The sequence below is a fragment of the Lipotes vexillifer genome, unplaced genomic scaffold (assembly GCF_000442215.2).
Source record: "Lipotes vexillifer unplaced genomic scaffold, Lipotes_vexillifer_v1.1 scaffold53, whole genome shotgun sequence".
Classification (NCBI taxonomy): Eukaryota; Metazoa; Chordata; class Mammalia; order Artiodactyla; family Lipotidae; genus Lipotes; species Lipotes vexillifer.
In genome coordinates this window covers 3,645,148-3,664,788 of record NW_006791814.1, presented here as the reverse complement: position 1 = coordinate 3,664,788, position 19,641 = coordinate 3,645,148, and the positions used below count along the sequence as shown (strand labels likewise).

General features: G+C 43.7%; 1 protein-coding gene across 1 annotated transcript; it reads left to right on the top strand.

Moving 5' to 3' along the window:
- The first annotated feature begins 9,139 nt into the window (after positions 1 to 9,139).
- Positions 9,140 to 19,641, top strand: OSER1 (oxidative stress responsive serine rich 1). The gene is made up of 4 exons (XM_007464760.1): positions 9,140 to 9,269; positions 12,922 to 13,036; positions 15,989 to 16,102; positions 18,403 to 19,641. The coding sequence occupies exons 2-4, from the start codon at positions 12,960 to 12,962 to the stop codon at positions 19,088 to 19,090; spliced, it is 879 nt and encodes a 292-aa protein (XP_007464822.1). The 5' UTR covers positions 9,140 to 9,269; positions 12,922 to 12,959; the 3' UTR covers positions 19,091 to 19,641.

Below are 19,641 nucleotides of genomic sequence, written 5' to 3'. Positions count from 1 at the left end.
AGCCAGCGTGCCACAACTACTGAAGCTCGCATGCCTAGAGGCTGTGCTCCGCAATGAGAGAAGCCACTGCAACAGAGCAGCCCCTGCTCGCCGCAACTAGAGAAAGCCTGCGCACAGCAAAGAAGACCCAAAGCAGCCAAAAATAAATAAATAATAAAATAAAATTCTCAGGGCTGCATCATATGCCCCATCTCACCAGATCCTCAAAGTAATTCTTCTAAATTGGCAGAGAGAGGTAGTTATTTCCATCTTGCAGGTGGAGAAACTGAGACTCAGAGTACAGTGACTTGCCCAAGGGCTGAGCAGCAGGAAGCGGTAGAAATGGGGGCCCTGGAGAGAGCAAGAGGGAGCCCTGGTCTCTGGAGTCCCAGAGACCTACCCCCACCCCCGGGCCCCATAATAACGAGAGCAGGTCCAGCCACAGGTTCTCATAACCACAGGCCTAATGTGCTTGCACTCCTGTGGCCTCTAATCCTCAACTCCTCTTCAGCAATTATTCCTTCAACTAAAGCGGGCTCTCCTCTCCCCGAAGTAATTCTCAGCCTTCTGGCTCTCCTTTAGCTGAAGGCACCATGCTTTAGGAAGAGCAGGGATTTAAGATCTGACCTTGACAATCTCCAGCTGGACAAGTGGCTTCACCTCTCTGGGCCTCAACTGTAAAATGGAGATAAACATATCTACCTCCCAGAATTGTTTTGGGGATTCAAGCTGTCGTGTATGAATGCATTTTGTAAAATATAAAGGACTTAGAAACAGTCGTTCATTTTAACAAAGCTCTCTTTCTGTGAGGTTAGAATAACACTGCTAGGGTAACTGCAAGTGAGAGCAGTACATTGAATGGAAATCTGAATTTGAAATATGGATAAAGATTGGCCAGGTATATTGAGAAGAGAGGGCCACATGCAGAGTTCAGATTAATGGGTCTGTCCATCTAAGCTTGTAATTTACCTGAGCCAGGTTCCTTTAGAGCCTATTACTGGGATTGGGGAACTGTGCTGTCCCCAGGAAGAGATGCCATATGCTAAACATCTTAGGGCAGGGGGAACAGGGAAACAAGAAAACCCAATGTACTACCAGCACCATGGGTTATATTTCCACACACGGGAAAATGGTCCTGGCAGGAAGCAAGTTAATATGTCTATCCAGGGTTTATGGGACTCCTCAGTTAATTTATTAACATTATAAAAGGTAACGTATGCAGAAGCACCTTGGGCAGGGAACCATCTCCTACCATCTCAGTGAAATGTGGTAAATAAAAGTGACCTTATAAAGGAATGACAGCTACAACAGGCAGACTTAAACAAGATCATCTCACTGCTGGAGAAGGTGTAGGGAGGTGGACCCTGAGTGTGTGAATGGCTGATAACCTTTCTTTTAGGCAATTTATCAGTGCGTTACTGGCGACTTTAAACAGCTCATACCTTCTCAGGTGTTCCAGGTGTTAAATTCTACTCTAAGTAAATAATCATTCTTGGATACATACACACACACATTTTTATGTGTATATATACACACAAACAAGGATTTTTCAGCTCAGAGTTCTTTTCATTTTTATTCTTGTTTTTATTGAAGTATAATATACATACAGAAAAATGCACATGTCCTAAGAGTACAGCTTGATGAATTTTCACAACTAGAACGGGCCCATGGGCCCAGCGCCCAGATAAAGAAACTGTATGTTATCAGCATCACAGCCTGCCCCTCTCCTGCACTCTTCCAGTGACTTCTGCCCCCCCCACCATATAACCTCAATCCCGACTTTTAACAGCATAGATTAGTTCTATTTTTGCACTTTATATAAATGGAATCACACAGTATGTGCTGTTTTTCAGAGTTCTTTATTATAGCAAACACACACACACACACACACATATACAACACACACAGACACAACTGTCCAAAAATAAAGGAATGGTTAACTCCAGAAGAAATTATGAATATAAGCAATGGACTAGAATTCGGTCATTAAAATTATGTTTTGGGGACTTCCCCGGCAGTCCAGTGGTTTAAGACTCTGTGCTTCCTGGACTTCCCTGGTGGTGCAGTGGTTAGGAACCCGCCTGGCAATGCAGGGGACACGGGTTCGAGCCCTGGTCTGGAAGATGGCACATGCCGCGGAGCAACTAAGCCCATGCACCACAACTACTGAGCCTGCGCTCTAGAGCCCGCAAGCCACAACTACTGAGCCCACGTGCCTAGAGCCCATGCTCCGCAACAAGAGAAGCCAACACAATGAGAAGCCCATGCACCGCAACGAAGAGTAGCCCCCGCTCACTGCAACCGGAGAAAGCCCACACGCAGCAACAAAGACCCAACGCAGCCAAAAACAATTTATTTATTATAAATAATAATATTTATAATAAATAATTTATTTATTATTTATTATAAATAAATAAATTTAAAGAAGAAAAAAGACTCTGCAATTCCACTACAGGGGGCAGGGGTTTGATCCCTAGTTGGGGAACTAAGATCCCACATGGTGCACAGCATGGCCAAAAAAAAAAAAAAAAAATGTTTTTGAGGACTATTTTGTGCCATGGAAGATGCTTACAATAGTTAATGAAAAAAAAAGCAGAATATAGAACTGTATACATAGTTTATCAGCAACAAAAATACATATATTTAGGGAATTCCCTGGCAGTCCAGTGGTTAAGACTTCACACTTCCACTGCAGGGGGTGCAGGTTCAATCCCTGGTCGGGGAACTAAGATCCCACATGCTGCGTGATGCAGCCAAAAAAAAAAAAAATTAAATTAAAAAAATAGATACATTTAAAATAATAATAATAATAGCAGCTAACATTTGTTGGACACTCACCAGGAACCTGGCAGTGTCCTATCAAATCACTCACTCGATCCTCTCCAAGCCCTCTGAGGTGGGTCTTATCATTAGCCCCATTTTTCAGAGCAGTAAATGGAGGCAGAGGGGCTTGGGCAGCATGTCCAAGGCCACACAGAGGGGTGGGTGTGGTGAAGCCGGACTTCTAACAGAGCCAGCCTGGCTCCTAGGCACATCACAGCACTACGACAAAATGCTGACAGTGGTCATCCCCGGGTACTGGTAGTGGGGGGACAAAGGCTGACGGCTGCTGCAGGGCCACCCAGGGCTTCTCCCCTCAGAACCTGAATCCTGTGCAGAGCGGCATGGAGGGATCACAAACGCGTGGCATCTGATGCCCCAGAGAGGCTGCCTGCAAATTCCTGGCACCTGGGAAAGGCTCTGTCCCCAGTCTGATGAGGCCTGGCTGTTCAGCATACCCTTTTGTTGAGTGAGCTTTCTGATATCCTTCCAGTAAATTCCTTTTCCACTCAAGCAAGTCAGAGTGGATTTCTCTATTCTCTGACACAGGCTCATCCAGGGAGTGAATGAGGTGAGAAGCGTGGTGCGGCGAGGCCTGAGGACCGCAGAAGAGCAGAAGAGGAGCCTGGGGAGGAGACAGAGCAGGACAGGCGGCCAGGACGGCCCTGGGCGCAGGGACCACAGAAGCTGGAAGGGGAGTGAGTTGAGGAGGAGGCCACGACCAGCGTCAGACAGTGCTCAGAACTCAAGCAACATGAGAGCTGAGAAAGGGGCCGCTGGATTCAGCAGCAAGGAAGCCACTCCTGCCCTTGGCTAGAAGCCTTTCAGTGAGGATGGAAGTCTGGTTGCAGCAGACTGAACAATGAGCATCAAAGGAGAGACACTGACTATGGTCTAATGGGGAGAAAAAGGACGGGAACTTAGGGGGAATCCAGGTAGAAAGGGGCTTTGTGGGTTTGGGTTTTGTGGGTTTTTTTTTTTTCTTTTTGAAGCCTTTCAGTGAGGATGGAAGTCTGGTTGCAGCAGACTGAACAATGAGCATCAAAGGAGAGACACTGACTATGGTCTAATGGGGAGAAAAAGGACGGGAACTTAGGGGGAATCCAGGTAGAAAGGGGCTTTGTGGGTTTGGGTTTTGTGGGTTTTTTTTGTTTTGTTTTTCTTTTTTTAAATACAGGAGAAGACATGATGTATGTTTGCATGTACAGAAAAAATGGTGTGAGTTTCCAGAGAAGGTGCAAGAGACAGGAACCAAAGTGACGTTACAGTGGGGGCTGGTCTTGGAGGGAAAACACTTTAAGGAGGTGGGAAGGGAAAAGAATGGCGGTAGAGACAGGCAAAGGTGAACGGACGAAGACCAAGATCTCAGACGGCATCTGAGGGCACAGGAGCACTCTTTTGGTGAAACCTTTTCCTTTTCCCTCAGGCACAATAAGATGCTCATGAATTATAGGTAGATGTCAACCCTTGAGAGGGCGGCAGACTGGTTTAGAGCACAGGCAGGGCAAGGAAAGAATTCCTGGGAGTTGAGGCTGAGCCAGGAAACCGTGACACAGCAGCTGAAATGCAGAATAAGCTGAAGACTCTCATCAAGACACAGCTTCATTCAAACTTAAAGAACCAAACCCCGCCATAGTGCAGCTGGCAGATATAATTAAGTATGAGAGTCTAGAAGCTTAGCTCAACAGCTTCAGAACAGGGCTCTTTAAATCTGCTGCGGCTGTTGTCTGGCGTAGGTAAGACACTTCAGGATTCAAAAATCAGAACCCAAGGTCCATGGTACAAAGTCTGGCTCCCCCGCCCCCCCATTCTCTGACCTGCCTCTCTTGCTGTCCTGTATACCTTTTCAGTGTTTCTTTATTCAGACACAAGTAATACAAATATATATTCTTAGCTCACATCTTGGTTTTTTGTTTGTTTGTTGTTTACTTACTGTATCTTGGAGAGCTTTCCTCAGTCCACAAAGAGCTTCCTCTGTTTCCAGCTACCTAGCACTTCTGCATGGAGCCGCACCACGGTTTCTGTGCCCGGTCCTGTACAGATGGACATCTGGGTTGTTTCCAATCCTTTTGCTCTTACAACCAATGCTGCAATGGCTAACCTTTTACATAAGTCATTGCATGGATCTACAAATGTCATCTACAGGGTGGATTCCTAGACTCGTCATTTCACAATCCCTCCAGTAATATCTGAGAGAGCCTGTTGCCTACTGCCCACCCCTTACCTCCAACCCCACCGAATGTGCTGTCAAACTCTGGAATTGTTGCCAACCAGATAGGTTACAATTGGTATCTCTGTGCACTTTTAACATTCATTTTTTTGAAGACTGAAAGTAAGCATCTTTTCATATGTTTGAGAGTCAGTTGTATTTCTTTTTTCGGTGAACTATCTGTTCATGTGCTTAGCTCCTTTTCTCCATTTTGCTGCTGCAAAAGTTCTTAACCTTGGGTCTTTTTCAGAGGGTCTTGTGACTCCGACAGGGTTAAGATTTATGGGGTAAAAAGAACAGTCACCCTAATCCAATACATATCTTGTGCTATACATAGAGGTTTTGTTTTTAGTTTTTAAAACATTTTATTGAAATTTAATACATATACAGAAAAATGTACCTATACTATGTGTTATAGCTTGATGAATTTTCACAAACTGAACACATTCCTATAACCAACATCAGATCAAGAAACAGTATTACCAGCACCCCAGTAGCTCTTCTCAATAATCCCTTCCTGTCCTCACCATTTACAGATTCTTTTCTTCTGTAGCTTTACTGGTTGATTCTATTTCTCGGCCTTAATACCTTCCTGATGTCATCATACAGTTTAAATTGCAAAGTTGAATGAAAATTTGAGCTAGAAGGCAAGTGATTCATAACTCTCAGTCTCCAACAGTTTTGGAAACCCACTCTACTCTGTAAAGGGTTTTAATCACACTTAAGAGAATCTGCGATCCTCGCACTCCCCCTGCTGGTGATCAACAGTTACCAGGAAAAGCCTCCCATCCCCGCTCCAGGCTCTGAGGATTGAGTCCTGGGACTCAAGCTGCTGCAGATTTAACCAGAACCTGTGCCTAGAGGGATAGAGTGAGGTCACTTATCAAGGCATCCCGAAGTTCCCATTCCCTCCCCTTTCTGTGAGCCAGTATTTGAGGAAGGCAACTATCAACTAACAGATCATAATAGCTTTGGGGGCTATGAATAGAATGACAGGAAAACACAGTTAATCTCCATTTCCCCACCTCTCGCCTATTCCTCCCCAAACAAGAGACTGTTGTGAAGGGCCGTGCTGCTAAAATCAACTGTCAAAGGAGCCAAAAGCCCCCAGTTACAGGTCTCAAAAGCCAGTGGGGGGCTTTCCTGGTGGCGCAGTGGTTGAGAGTCCGCCTGCCGATGCAGGGAACACAGGTTCGTGCCCCGGTCCAGGAAGATCCCACATGCCGCGGAGCGGCTGGGCCCGTGGGCCATGGCCGCTGAGCCTGTGCGTCCAGAGCCTGTGCTCCGCAACCAGAGAGGCCACAATAGTGAGAGGCCCACGTACCGCCAAAAAAAAAAAAAGTTACCTTCCGATATAAATTGATTGCTTTTGAGTATAATTTGATGGAACTAGGTTTCCTCTGTTCAATCACTTATAAGGTTCATGTACCAAGAAGAAAGTATACTGTTAAAGGAATTTTACAGCTACCATAGCTTTCTGGTTAGATGGCATTACTATGTGCATTAAGTTAATATCAAGACAGTTCCTGAATATAGTCTCCACATAAGTTCAGGGATTTTTCTTTGGCTGCAAAGATTCTGTGTCGCTGATGTAGGAGCACAGATCGGGCTTTTTGTTCCCTCAGGTCACGTTTTGTGGCTTCTCTCTCTCATTCTGTCATGAGGTACCACACAGTGAATCAGGCCTATATCTAATGACTTGAAATTTCTGGCCACATCAGGTAGTGTGAGTTAACAGACTTTATTCCCGAGAGGTTCTCGCCTTCCAAATACTCCCCGATCAATGAGCCACATCCTCAGAAAGCACCTAACTTTATGATGGAGACACGCTTACCTAAAACAAAGCGTTTTAAGACGTTTTAGTTTTTAGGATTTTAACACTGTATGGGTGGAAATAAGGTAAAATGAAGAATTCGCCCAAACTGTACATACCTAGGAACTAACTAACCAGGAACTGTGTTAGGCTTTGGGAATTCAACTGATCTAGATACAGTCCTTGCCCTCAAGGATGTGTGGTTTTACCCGAAGGAATATTTTCAAATGACAGCTTAAAAACATGTATTTGGTCTTGATGAAATTCCCTTGGCATCTTCTGATGGAAAAAATGCACATTTTCCCTTTTTTTTGGCACACCACACAGCTTGTGGGATCTCAGTTCCCTGACCTAGGATTGAACCCCGGCCACGGAAGTGAAGGTACCAAATCCTATCCACTAGACCACCAGGGAAATCCCAATACTTTCCTGTTGCTTATTCTTTTATAAGAGATGTTGAGAGATGGGCAGCAGTGGGTGACCAGGCTTTTCAGACTGTTTAAATCCTGACTCAGTCACTTCCTAGCACTGTGTGACATAGAACGGGAGCTAGAACAAGATATCTAATATCTGAGTCCCAGTCATCCTCATCTGTAAAATGTGTAAAACCACAGGAATATTAAATGTGTGAACATGTGCATGGCTGCTGCATAGTACAGGGTAGTCATTATTAGCATTATTAGGTTTGATGTTGGAACTTCACAATTAACAGGACTTTTTCTTTCTTTTTTTAAAAAAATTATTTATTTTATTTACTTTTGGCTGTGTTGCGTCTCCATTGCTGCACGCAGGCTTTCTCTAGCGGCAAGCAGGGGCTACTCTACGTTGCAGTGGCTTCTCATGCTGCGGAGCACAGGCTCTATGCATCACGGGCTTCAGTGGTTGTGGCTCGTGGGCTCTAGAGCACAGGCTCAGTAGTTGTGGCGCATGGGCTTAGTTGCTCCGTGGCATGTGGGAGCTTCCCGGACCAGGGCTCCAACCCCTGTCCCCTGCATTGGCAGGCGGATTCTTAACCACTGCGCCACCGGGGAAGTCCCAATAGGTTTTTTTCATCCCTTGTCAGTTACTGAGCCTCTCCTATGAACAAGAAGGATTTAAAATGTTTTACCCACGACATGCTTTAACAACCTTATCCAAAGACGTGTAGATTCCATTCCCAGGCATGGGCCAGGCATTCCAAGATCTGGCTGTAGTTAAGTTGAATATACTAAGCTCTTTTCAGCAGCCTATCTAGTTAGGTGATTACAGCTAAGGTATTGGGGAGTGGGAGGGTCAAGTTTTGGTTCAGGTGACAACCTCACACAAAGGTTGGGCCGTAACCAACTCTAGCCCATTCTACTGAGGAAAGCCATCTTTTCCTATAAAGCTCTGAGAAGTGCAGACGTGGAGCTGGGGCGTGGTTTGTGAGGAGGGGCACAGCTAGCACAGCAGATCCAGTCTTGGTGTTGGAGGGAGTGGCAGCTTGTTGCTCAGCCCACCCCATCTCTCCCTGCCATCTGAGCAACCGTCAGGGTCATACAAATGGAAAAGATCTCTAAAAATAACCTACTTAGGTGAACTGTCCAAAACTTTTTGCAAAATTTAGTATGCATGTGCGTTTCTCGGTCGAGGTGTTCTACAGTTCTCACCAGATTCTCAAAGGAGTCCATGCCTGAATAAAACGAGATTCGCTGAAACAGTCCAAGGTCCTCACTTAACGGAAGGGAGAAAATGAGGCCCAGAGAGGGAAACGCAGTTGCCTCAAGTCAAACAACAGGCGTATTAAAGCGAAGGCATTTCAGTTCCAATTCCGGCGTCAAGTTCACGGTCCTGACCGTGTCCAATACTTCCTTGCTTATCTGCAGCCCTGGAAGATCCCCGGGAGTCCAGGGCTGGTGTCGGAGCCCTGGATATGTCGCAGGCCGGCCAAGCGCTCTGACGGGCTCCGTCGCTGTGAAAATCCCCCCACTCTGGCCTCACCCCGCAGAATTCCGCAGCCTCGCTGACTCCAGGTGGAGCACCAAGCACAGGGAGACGCGGGGAACTGGAGGCAGCTCGACAACGAGGAACAACACCCACTCACTCACCTGACCGAGAGGAGGAAGCAGGCACACCCCAAAACCCGTTCCATAGCGAATCCTTTGCGGAGGGAGGGACTAATGAAGAGAATAACAGGAAATGACGTCAGGCGCACGTGCTTCGCGAGGGGCGGGCGTCAGGCGTTTGAGAGGCGCGGCCATCGCCCCGCGCCTGCGCAGCCACCGCCTGCCGCGTTGCCTAGTCACTGGGGTGGGAGGAGCACGAACAGGGGGCGGGGAGCGTGTCTGAGTGACGCAGGCGCAGTGCGACTTCGGAGGCGCGGGTCGCCCCCTCCGCGGATTTAGATCCGGGTTAGTCAGGCGCCGCGATCGGGGAGAGACGATCTGAAGTGACCGGACTGGCTCACCGGAGCGCCCCTGCCGCGAGGAGGTGCGTGCCCAGACGTGACGGGGAGGCGCCGCGGCACAGCGTCTCGGCCTCCAGGCCCGGTCTGGCCACGGGCAGCTTCCTCTGGGCCGTCCAGCCTCGCGTCGCGTTGTTCCCCCGGCGCTGGCTGCCTGGGCCGGGCAGGGCCTGCGCTTCTCCGCGCCCTCTCCGCTGCTGAGGCCTGGCCCTGCCCGAGCTCCGCTCTCTCGCCCCTTCCCGCCTCCGCTGCTCCCGCCCAGTCCCTCGCCTCCGCCCTCTCCCTCTCGTCCGTAGCTTCCCCTTTTCGCCTTTCTCGGCCGCCCTTTGCCCTTTCCCGCCCTTTCCCGCTAGTTCCTGAGCCCGTCTCGTTGTGTGTCTCTTCGGCTCTGCCCCCGCCTCCTCTTGCATCCCTTGCCTATTGGCCTGACCCAAGTCTCTCATTCTGGCCCGGGGAGTATCCTCAAGGGGCAGCTTTCCAGCGGGAGACCCCGGGCGGGCACAGCTAGGGCCCTGGACAGCTCCCCCTTCTCCGAACCCCCCAGGTCCCGACCTTTCCCCCCCATGTTTAAGCACGACCGATTCAGTTTCTGGGTAAAAAGAATTAACATAGTACTCTTGGACCTAGAGTTGTAGGGGTTGAGTGAGTAGAGAGAAGCGTGAACGTGTTTTGTCTCGGGGGCAGATTGTTGCAACTTAGTCTTGTTTGCATCTTCCAGAGTTGCTGGACGCGATTTTCTTTCCCGGATTCCACGCTTCCTGGTGGGCAGGGAAATTTTCTAAATCTTAAACATTGTGATGACACGCTTGCGCGCAGATCCTTTATTGATCGTTCAGCTCTTTTCAGGGTCCTGGAAATTTGGACCTAGGCTTGAGGTTCAAAGAGGTATTGGTTAAAACTGCAAGATGTAAATAAGATTGTGAGACATACTCTTCGTTGAAAGTCAGAGAAAATCCGGAATTTGCCCTTTTGTTGGAGGAACTTAAAAGAATTTTGTGTTTTCTGAAAGGTTAGGGAAAATCCGAGGCCCCTTGTGATTTGACTTAAAGTAGAAGTTTGATCTTTGGGGGGATTGTTCAATATCAAGAAGTTAGAGCAGTAAAAACTGCAAGAACGCCTCCCACAAATTTAATGTTAATGAAGAAGGGCAAATAACGTACATGTTTCCTGGAGTTAGTTGTACAGCTCTTGAGTTGAGTGAATGGGAAACTGGGAAGAGGGAGGAGCATAATAAGCCTTTTTGTAATTACAGACATGCTCTGATTTAGCTCTTACGGTCATGCCTAAGATTAACCTTTGCCCTGGGTTAATATAACTGAGGGAAAAGGTGAGTAATCAAAATGCTGGAAGTCTGAGACTAGTTTAGTTGGAACTTCATTCCTAAAATTTTAGTCTGTAGCCAGTTTTATTTTGGTCTGTTTTGGTTTTTAACTGATGGATCTTTTAGTGTGTCAACAAGAATGTTAGCTAAGTTTGTATTAACATCTAGAGGTCACCTGCAGTAATGTTAAGTTAACACTGTATAATTAAAAGTTCCATGTTTGGGTGCAGAGCATCTTAGCACAGTGTTAGGGCAGGAATGAGATTCCAGTCCTTACAGGAATAGGGTTCATAGTCCTGGTGTCAGGTTCTCCCTTGTATCTCCCTTGTATCCCCGTATTCTTCAGCAGGAAGAATTTGTTTATGGACTACAGAAGCACCCCTTTAGATGCTGTGGAGCTTCAAAAATAATAGCATATGTGATCTTTGCTCACCCCTCTCTCCAAGTATATAGGACATTATTGTGTATCTGGGAGAGGGTCTTCCTCTGAATCCTGAAGAATTAGGAACCAGTGAAATGTGGAACTGATAATGTTTCCTCAATTGATAATGTTTCCTTAAACTGGTTAAGTAAACCGGCACAGTACATATGGGGAGTGTATTTAAATTTTTTGTCTTAAGAAGTTGAGGTGAAAGCTAGCTGAATTCTTTTGAGACTGTTTTCAGTGCTCCCCAGAGAGATCTGCCTAAAATACCTTCTACACATTAATAAATGAAACAAATAGTCTTGATCACTTGCTTCTTAATTTTGCCACTGGTATTGCATGGTTACAGTATATCAAACATGTTATGGCACCGTGACCTGTAGAATATTAGAGGTCTCACAATAACATCAAACCCACCCCTGAGAAATGAGCAGATATAGAATCAGAGGATCCAAGGATCCACAGAGAGCCACTGTTCCCTCTGAGAGTGCCTAAGGGCACTCTAGAAATAGAGAAGGTAAAGTGAATTCTTTGCTTCAAAAATTCCCCATCTTATATTTTTTGTTTTACGTTTTTTCTTTCTGATTCCCTGTGATATGTTTGTAGAGACTGATTTATGCTTTGTTCAGGATGTGGTATTAAGAAATTTTTTACCCTGAGTAAAAAAAAAAAATGGGAGACTAGAGTCAAAGAATTTATTAACTTCTCTATTGTATCTCTTGTCGCTTTGGTTGGTCTCCCATCTTTTTTTCTTTCTTTTTTTTGGTTTAAATATAAAAATCAGGGTAGAAGAAATGGAGAACTTTGGTTAATCAAGCTAGTTGATTAAGTGGAGATTATTTAAAGGCACATCTGTAGAATAATAATTTCAGTTTTTTCCTTTACTTTCTACCTCTTTTTTTTAGCTAATTTTGTTTGTTTTTGAGTTGCAAGTATAGTTCATCTATTCTTGTAAGAAAGTATTTGAAGCCAAAGAGAACAAAGGTTGAGTGTGGAGTAAGCAGTATCATTGAAACATGTTTGCAATCTTGCCTCAGTAATGGTAACATCTTGATATGTGGGTATGAATATTAATATGAGTATAAACATTGATATCTGGGTCAGGATTGCTTTAGAGAAATGCTATCATGTGTCACAAAGTTATTCTTACCAGAAATGTTTAGAGCTGGATGAGACACTCAGTAGTGTTTTGTGTGTTTTTTTAATAAATTTATTTATTTATTTTTGGCTGCGTTGGGTCTTCGTTGCTGCGCGCAGGCTTTCTCTAGTTGCGGTGAGGGGGGGCTACTCTTCGTTGGACTTCTCATTGCAGTGGCCTCTCTTGTTGTGGAGCACAGGCTCTAGGCGTGTGGGCTTCAGTAGTTGTGTCGTGCAGGCTCAGTAGTTGTGGCACATGGACTCAGTTGCTATGCGCCATGTGGGATCTTCTCGGGGCAGGGCTCGAACCCATGTCCCCTGCATTGGCAGGCAGATTCTTAACCACTGCGCCACCAGGGAAGTCCCCTCGGTAGTGTTTTAAAGCTCAGAGTCCTGTATGTTGAGCTTTTCCCTTATATTTCTGATGTAGAGGTCATTTTGTCTGTAGGTTTCCAGACTCCTACAACTGGAGAGATTTCCCCTCCTGTTAAAAAGTATACTTAAACACAGATTTTAGGTGACGTAGTTTCCAAAACTGTGTAATAGGATATTGGCATCAAGTATTAGGACAGTTTAAATTCCATCATAATAAATATACTTTTTCTGTATTATTTCATGTGTCTTTTCTTAAGAAATAAAACCTACAGGTTCCTAGTCATTGAAACTTCCTTTTAGAAGTAGAAATTTGCTTTTTCTCCCCCTAACGAGCAATGGTAGTATCAGGAATATAGATTTTAACAAAAGTATATGTTTGAACTCACCTGTTTTCACTTTGTTCATTTTATTTTCTTTTTAGTATTAACGGGAACATCCATAGTAGTGTAAACTTTCACAATGAAATCTGAAGCCAAGGATGGAGAGGAGGAGGGTCTACAAACTGCTTTCAAGAAATTAAGAGTGGATGCATCAGGGTAATTAAATATGGAATATATTATTGGGGGACTGTTTACTAGATTTAAATAGACATTTCCTCAGGGGAGCTCTTTCTCTTCTAAAATTTCTTTTTATTTGTAGAAGGTGTCAATATTAATAGTGTGACATTTTACCAAATTCTGTACAGCATTGTTTTACTTATAAAAGAAACTCTTCTGTTAAATTTTGAAAAGTAGGTGCTCATTGGTACTCCAAGGCTGGGGGTTCTTCTTAACTTTGAGGAGGGTTCCCCTTCCCCCTCCCCCCTCCCCCCCACCTCTTTTTAATCAAACATGAGGCAGTGTCCCATCAGAGAGTTCCTCATACATCTCTAGGGAATCACAGTATTTTTCACTAAAAGTGAATTGACTCAGTAGGAATCTCTGCAGACATTGCAATTTCATGGGCTCTGATTGCTGACCCTATCACTATGGAAACCTCTGTTCATTAGGGTTCTGTCACCGAGATCAATAATCTTGGACCCTTTGGCCAAACTAATTAGAGCACCTGCAGACCAGCTGCTCTCTGAATGTTAACATTTCACCATTTGCAAAATGTTCTATGCAGGACTCTTTTCATCCCCCTTCTTTGCCCCAGGCCAGAAGAAATCTCAAAGTTTTAATGGATATAAGAATATTTCATTTCATGAATGGAAACTGAACACTCCACAGCAAGGAGTAAATAATGATTGCTCAAATTTATTACTCATTTACTATGGCCCTAGACACTGGCTTAAGTACTCCGTACACATCATCTAATCCTTACTACCAACTTAGAAGATAGATACTACAGAGTATACTATATAGTTTACAGAGGAGCTACAGATGAAGTAAGTCACTTGCAAAAGGTCACATTGGTAAGAAGTGGTAGAGCCAGGATTTGAACCCAGACAGTTAATCTCCAGAACCTCTGCTCTTAACCATTCCTTTATATGGTACCTTGAAGACAACATGAAGAAATGCATTCGGTACCTGGTGCATGTAAAATTAAATAGTTGTTAGTTGTTGTTATAGCTGTCTGCTTATTGCTAGTACTATTCTTGGCCTACCAAATGAGAGAATTTATGCTAATAGATTTGCACAGTAGCTGTTACAGGTGCTTACATTTGCTTCCATGATACTTCAAATAAGTATCTTCTCCTAGTGATTTTCCAATATGGTCATCTTGCCATTAGAATTGATTAGTACTTTATAAGCTATTTTGGGAAACAGAAACAAAGCAGAAAAACAAATAGTTCCAGATTGCAGTCATAGTGTATTCCTTTGTGATTTCTGGTATAGAAATATATATTTTTTAATCGGGAAAATGCTAGGAATGTATAAATGCACACGTACGTGTATCCCTTAGTGTATAAATTTACATAACTCTTGATATACAGACTTCTTTCCTGGTGTTTTAAGAAGTTGGAGCATAAAATTAAGCTAGTTCCATGCCCCTAAAAATTACTTGGAACATGAAAAAAAAATTTCAAAATGTCTGTACAATATATGGTCAAATATTATATATTTGTAGCATACGCTCTACTTTGAGTTAAATTATAGAAAGAGAAGGAGCAGTGGAGAACATTTGAGAAAACCAAATAAGAGTACAAGGGGTGAGTCATTACTGTGACTAAGCAGAATAAGACTGGTATAGTGTATCATACGTTTCTAGTTGTTTTGTATTGTTGCTGATTTACGAATGGAACATGTGAGGTACTGACTCATAAAGTAACCAAGCCTTGCCAGGAATTTAGCATGATCCTGTTCAACAGGTTTTGGTTTCTAATGGTATTTGTCTTATCAGGACAAATCTTTATATATTTATTGTAAAACAACATAGTCCTTTTCATCAGACTATAACATAATATATGCTTATTATGGGTAAATCACAAAAACAAAAAAAAGGATAAAAAAGGAAGTAAAAAATCACAATTTACCAATACCACAGTTAATATCTAGATCATCTGTAATAACAGCATTCACTTTTTTTACACAGTTGAGGTCATAATATATGTACAGGTGTTTATCCATGTTGTTTTCTCTTATGTTACAAGGATAACATAATATTATGTTATAAACATTCTCCCATGTCATTAAGAGTTCTTTGCACAGTTAATTTTTAATAAAGTCCTAATATTCCATTGTACAGATTGGCCATAATTTATATAGTACAGTATCTTCTATTATTAGACATTTAAGGTTATTTAAAATTATATTTTAGTGAACATCTTTTTACTTAGTAGATTGTCTCTTTCTAAAGGATATTTATCAAGACTACAGCATGTATAGTAGGAGCCCTGTATATGTGTTTATGTATGTGTGTACTGAAAAGGTCCAAAAGAATTTGATGTTAAATGTTAATGTTGGTGACCTCTGGGTTGTGAGATTATAGATGATTCTTTTCTCTCTTTTAAATTTTTTCATCTTTACTGGGAACCCATGTTACTTGTGTAATTTTAAACTGCAGAGATTTAGCTCTGAGTAATATTTCAAGTTTATTGCTTGTAAAAATTAGAATATTTTTGTATAGGTTGTATACTGTTTGAAAAAGTATTCATTTAGATTGAGTCTCCTAAAGTTAGATTGAGTCTCCTAAAGTTTTTGCTCCTAAGCTTAGTTTTCATGGCTCTGGTTTGCCCATATAAAGTAAGTGGTCATTGTCGTTAGCATTCTCCCTGGACATAAGGCCTGATCTGCCCCAGATAAACAGCCTAAAAGTCTATTTATATCCCACTGCTGGTTATACTTAAGAATCATTCTTTGGCTTATGATTTTGCAACTGCGAGCTCTTAGGGATCCTCCAAATTTGGTTTTGGAGGAAAATTTACACTAAAAGCTGAGGAATTTTTGAGAAACCCAAACTAGAAAGATAATAAAGGTATTAATACAAGTTGCATTTGGGTTGGTGAGAGCAATATATTCTCCTCCTTTCATGGTTTTCTAAGCAGTAAACTTTGTTCTTGTCTTCAGGTCCATAGCATCCCTGTCTGTTGGAGAAGGCACGAGTGTCAGAGCATCAGTCAGAACAGCAGTGGATGATACCAAACCTAAAACCACATGTGCATCTAAAGACAGTTGGCATGGGTAAGAGCTTCTCGTTGCAGATGATTTTTATCCCAACACCTTAACATACTATTGGATTTTCTTTCCTAAGTATCCAGAAAAGAGTGTTATGATATAGAACCCAAGATGCACCGGTTAAAGAAGACCCTTTCTTCTCATTGTGAATTTGCTGAGATTTGCTGTATAGCCTGGATTGTAGACAATTCATATAAATGTTCTATGTGTGTTTGAGAAGAATGGCTGTCCTTTAATCATTCTTAGGTTTTATATATGTCCACTAAATTAAGTTTAAAAATGTGTTACTTATAGGATCTTTTTTCAAATAATTTTTTTTTTGGAAATAATCTGCCTACTTCTCTAGCTGCTGTTAAGGTATTCCTATTGTTTTTGGTATTCTCCAGTTAGTTGTCCTGCTTTAGTGTGTGCTTCTTGTATCTGTAGATTCTCTTCTTGCATCAATTCAGAAAATTTCTCAGCCATCATCTCTTAAAAAAATTACCTGTGTTCCCACTCACTGTATTCTTTCTTTCAGAGACTCCAGACTTTTTATTCTGTCTTACATACCTCTTAACTTTTACATTTTTCCAAATCTCTAAGTTTCTGTGCTGCCTTCTAGGTCAAGAGTTGGCAAACTTTTTTGGTAAAGGGTCAGAAAATAAATATTTTAGGCTTTGGAGGCCAAGAGGTGAGATCCAGGGATATTTTGTAGGTACTTAAAAAGGGAGAAAACTCCTGCCCTGCCCTGTTTGCTTGATGTTCACCATCCTAGCTGGTGGACACACTTTGTATTCAGTCGCTGAGACAGTCTCAGGCTGAAATGATGAGCCTGGTGGGATGGGTGAGGAGGGAGCATTGCCAGGGGCAGTTTTACTCTCTGCCTCAGTGGCACCCAGATTCCAGCACACCCTCTCTCCTCCAGAGAGCCTGGCACAAACTGAGATTCTACCTCTCAGTACCTAGCGATTGTTGACAGCAGAGCCCCAACATGTAGATGGTAGCCAGTGAGGGCCCCAGGCCATAGTGTAATGCACATGTCTGCTGGCCAGGAAGACAGGCACAGGGAGTGGAGGGAAGAACAGGGGCAAAGCGGGGGACACCTCAGGCATGTCTGCATGGCTCACACAGTTCTAGCCTATGGGAGCAGTGTCCATGGGCTGTACAGAAACAGGTAGGGGGCCAGATTTGATTCAGAGACTGCAGTTTGCTGACCCCTGTTGTAAATAATTCAGATTTATCCTCCAGTATTTTCTTTTCTTAGCTGTATGTGTTCTGCTGTTTAGCCCATCTATTTAGTTTAATTTCAGTTACAAAGTTTTTAAAGTTCTACTTGGTTCTGTTTTCAAATTTGCTTGGCAACTTTGAGTCTTTTTTCTCTTTGCTCAATCCTTTTTTTTTTTTTATTTTTTCTATTTATTTATTTTTGGCTGCGTTGGGACTTCCTTGCTGCACGCGGGCTTTCTCTAGTTGAGGCCAGCGGGGCCTACTCTTCGTTGTGGTGCGTAGGCTTCTCATTGCAGTGGCTTCTCTTGTTGTGGAGCACAGGCTCTAGACACGCAGGCTTCAGTAGTTGTGGCCTGCGGGCTCTAGAGCGCAGGCTCAGTAGCTGTGGTGCACGGGCTTAGTTGCCCCGCGGCATGTGGGATCTTCCTGGACCAGGGATCAAACCCAAGTCCCCTGCATTGGTAGGTGGATTCTTAACCACTGCACCACCAGGGAACTCCCTCAATTCTTATTTATTTAAAATTTTATAAAACATTACAGTATGTCTGATAATTCCCAATATCTGAAAACTTCAGAGAGTCTAAATCTGTTTTTCAGCTGTTCCCAGTGATAGAAATGAATTCTAAATCTGCTCTTCTGTTGAGTAGTCACGGCAGAGTGGCTCTTTGTAGCATTAGCCCCACAGGGTACTGAAGCTGCTGTGCTGCACTCAGGGCATGGAGCACAACATTGAGGTTTTACAGCATCAATCTAAGTTGTCTGTGCTGTGCAGGGTGCTTCTCCAGACCCACTGGTCAGAGGTTCCCAAGCCAAGGGTTGGGCAGGGCAGACAGGTATTCTGCGCCAAATGTTTCGTCCAAGAAGTGTGATTTAAAACTACCCTTTACCTCTCCTGTTTCTATACCTTGGTAATAAGGAGACGTTGACATTTTTGAAACACAGAGACTAGGCAGCTTGAAAATAGACATAGGCACATCTCTTTGGGGGAAACTTATTTAGACTCATAAACCAGAGAGGTGGCAAATTTCCAACTATCTTAAAGAATCTCTTTAGGAGACCTCTGTATTCCAACATCTTCTTGTGCATTTTTTTCCTCTTAGGTCAACAAGGAAGTCTTCACGAGGAGCAGTGAGGACCCAGCGTCGTCGGCGTTCTAAGTCTCCTGTCCTTCATCCTCCAAAGTTTATACATTGCAGTACAATAGCTGCTTCTTCGAGCAGCCAGCTCAAGCACAAAAGCCAGACGGACTCCCCTGATGGCAGCAGTGGGCTGGGAATTTCAACCCCTAAAGAGTTCAATGCAGGAGAATGCTCAACTTCTCTCGATACTCATCACACAGGGGCAGTTATTGAGCCTTTGAGAACTTCGGTTCCAAGGCTCCCGTCAGAGAGTAAGGAGGAAGACTCCTCTGATGCCCCCCAGGTCTCCCAAGCAAGTCTCAAGGCCAATGATCTCTCTGACTTTCAATCCGTTTCCAGGCTAAACCAGGGCAAGCCATGTGCATGCGTAGGCAAGGAGTGCCAGTGTAAGAGGTGGCATGATATGGAGGTATATTCCTTTTCAGGCCTGCAGAACGTCCCTCCCTTAGCCCCAGAGCGAAGATCCACGCTGGAGGACTACTCTCAGTCGCTTCACACAAGAACTCTGTCTGGCTCCCCCCGCTCCTGTTCTGAGCAAGCTCGAGTCTTCGTGGATGACGTGACCATTGAGGACCTGTCAGGCTACATGGAATATTACTTGTATATTCCCAAGAAAATGTCCCACATGGCAGAAATGATGTACACCTGAGAGCAAGAAGCTCATTACTGTGCTTTAACCAGTGAAGGGTTGTCGGAGAGATTAGTTAACGGCAGACATTGCGGCCGCCTTGGTTGAGGAGACATCTCCTTCTGCTCACTGTGCTTGCAGTAAAAACTTTTCTTGGCATCTCAGTTAATCTTCATTCTTGAAATTTAACTCCCTGAGTTCTTACATACCCACCAAGGCAAGCCGATCAAAAGAACAATCCCTCTCATTTAGAACTGTTCCTGGGGGATGAAGAAACGATTGCTTGACTGATAGCAGTGGGTCTATGGTGAAAGCCTTTGAAAAACAATTTTTCAGCATTTTTCAGATCTGTTTCAGATTTGGGTGCCAAGGAGAATGAAATGTGGTTTTGTACCTGGACTGAACATTTGTCATGCTGTAGTTGCCAGCCCAGAGTATTAGAAGTTTTATGACTGGTTTAAACCAGCTCTGATTTAACGCAAGATTTATTGTGTCTTTAAAGGTTTCCTATGTTATTGTTAAGCCAGAGATCTAAGGTTTAGATTCAATACGAATAAACTAGCTGGCCTGCC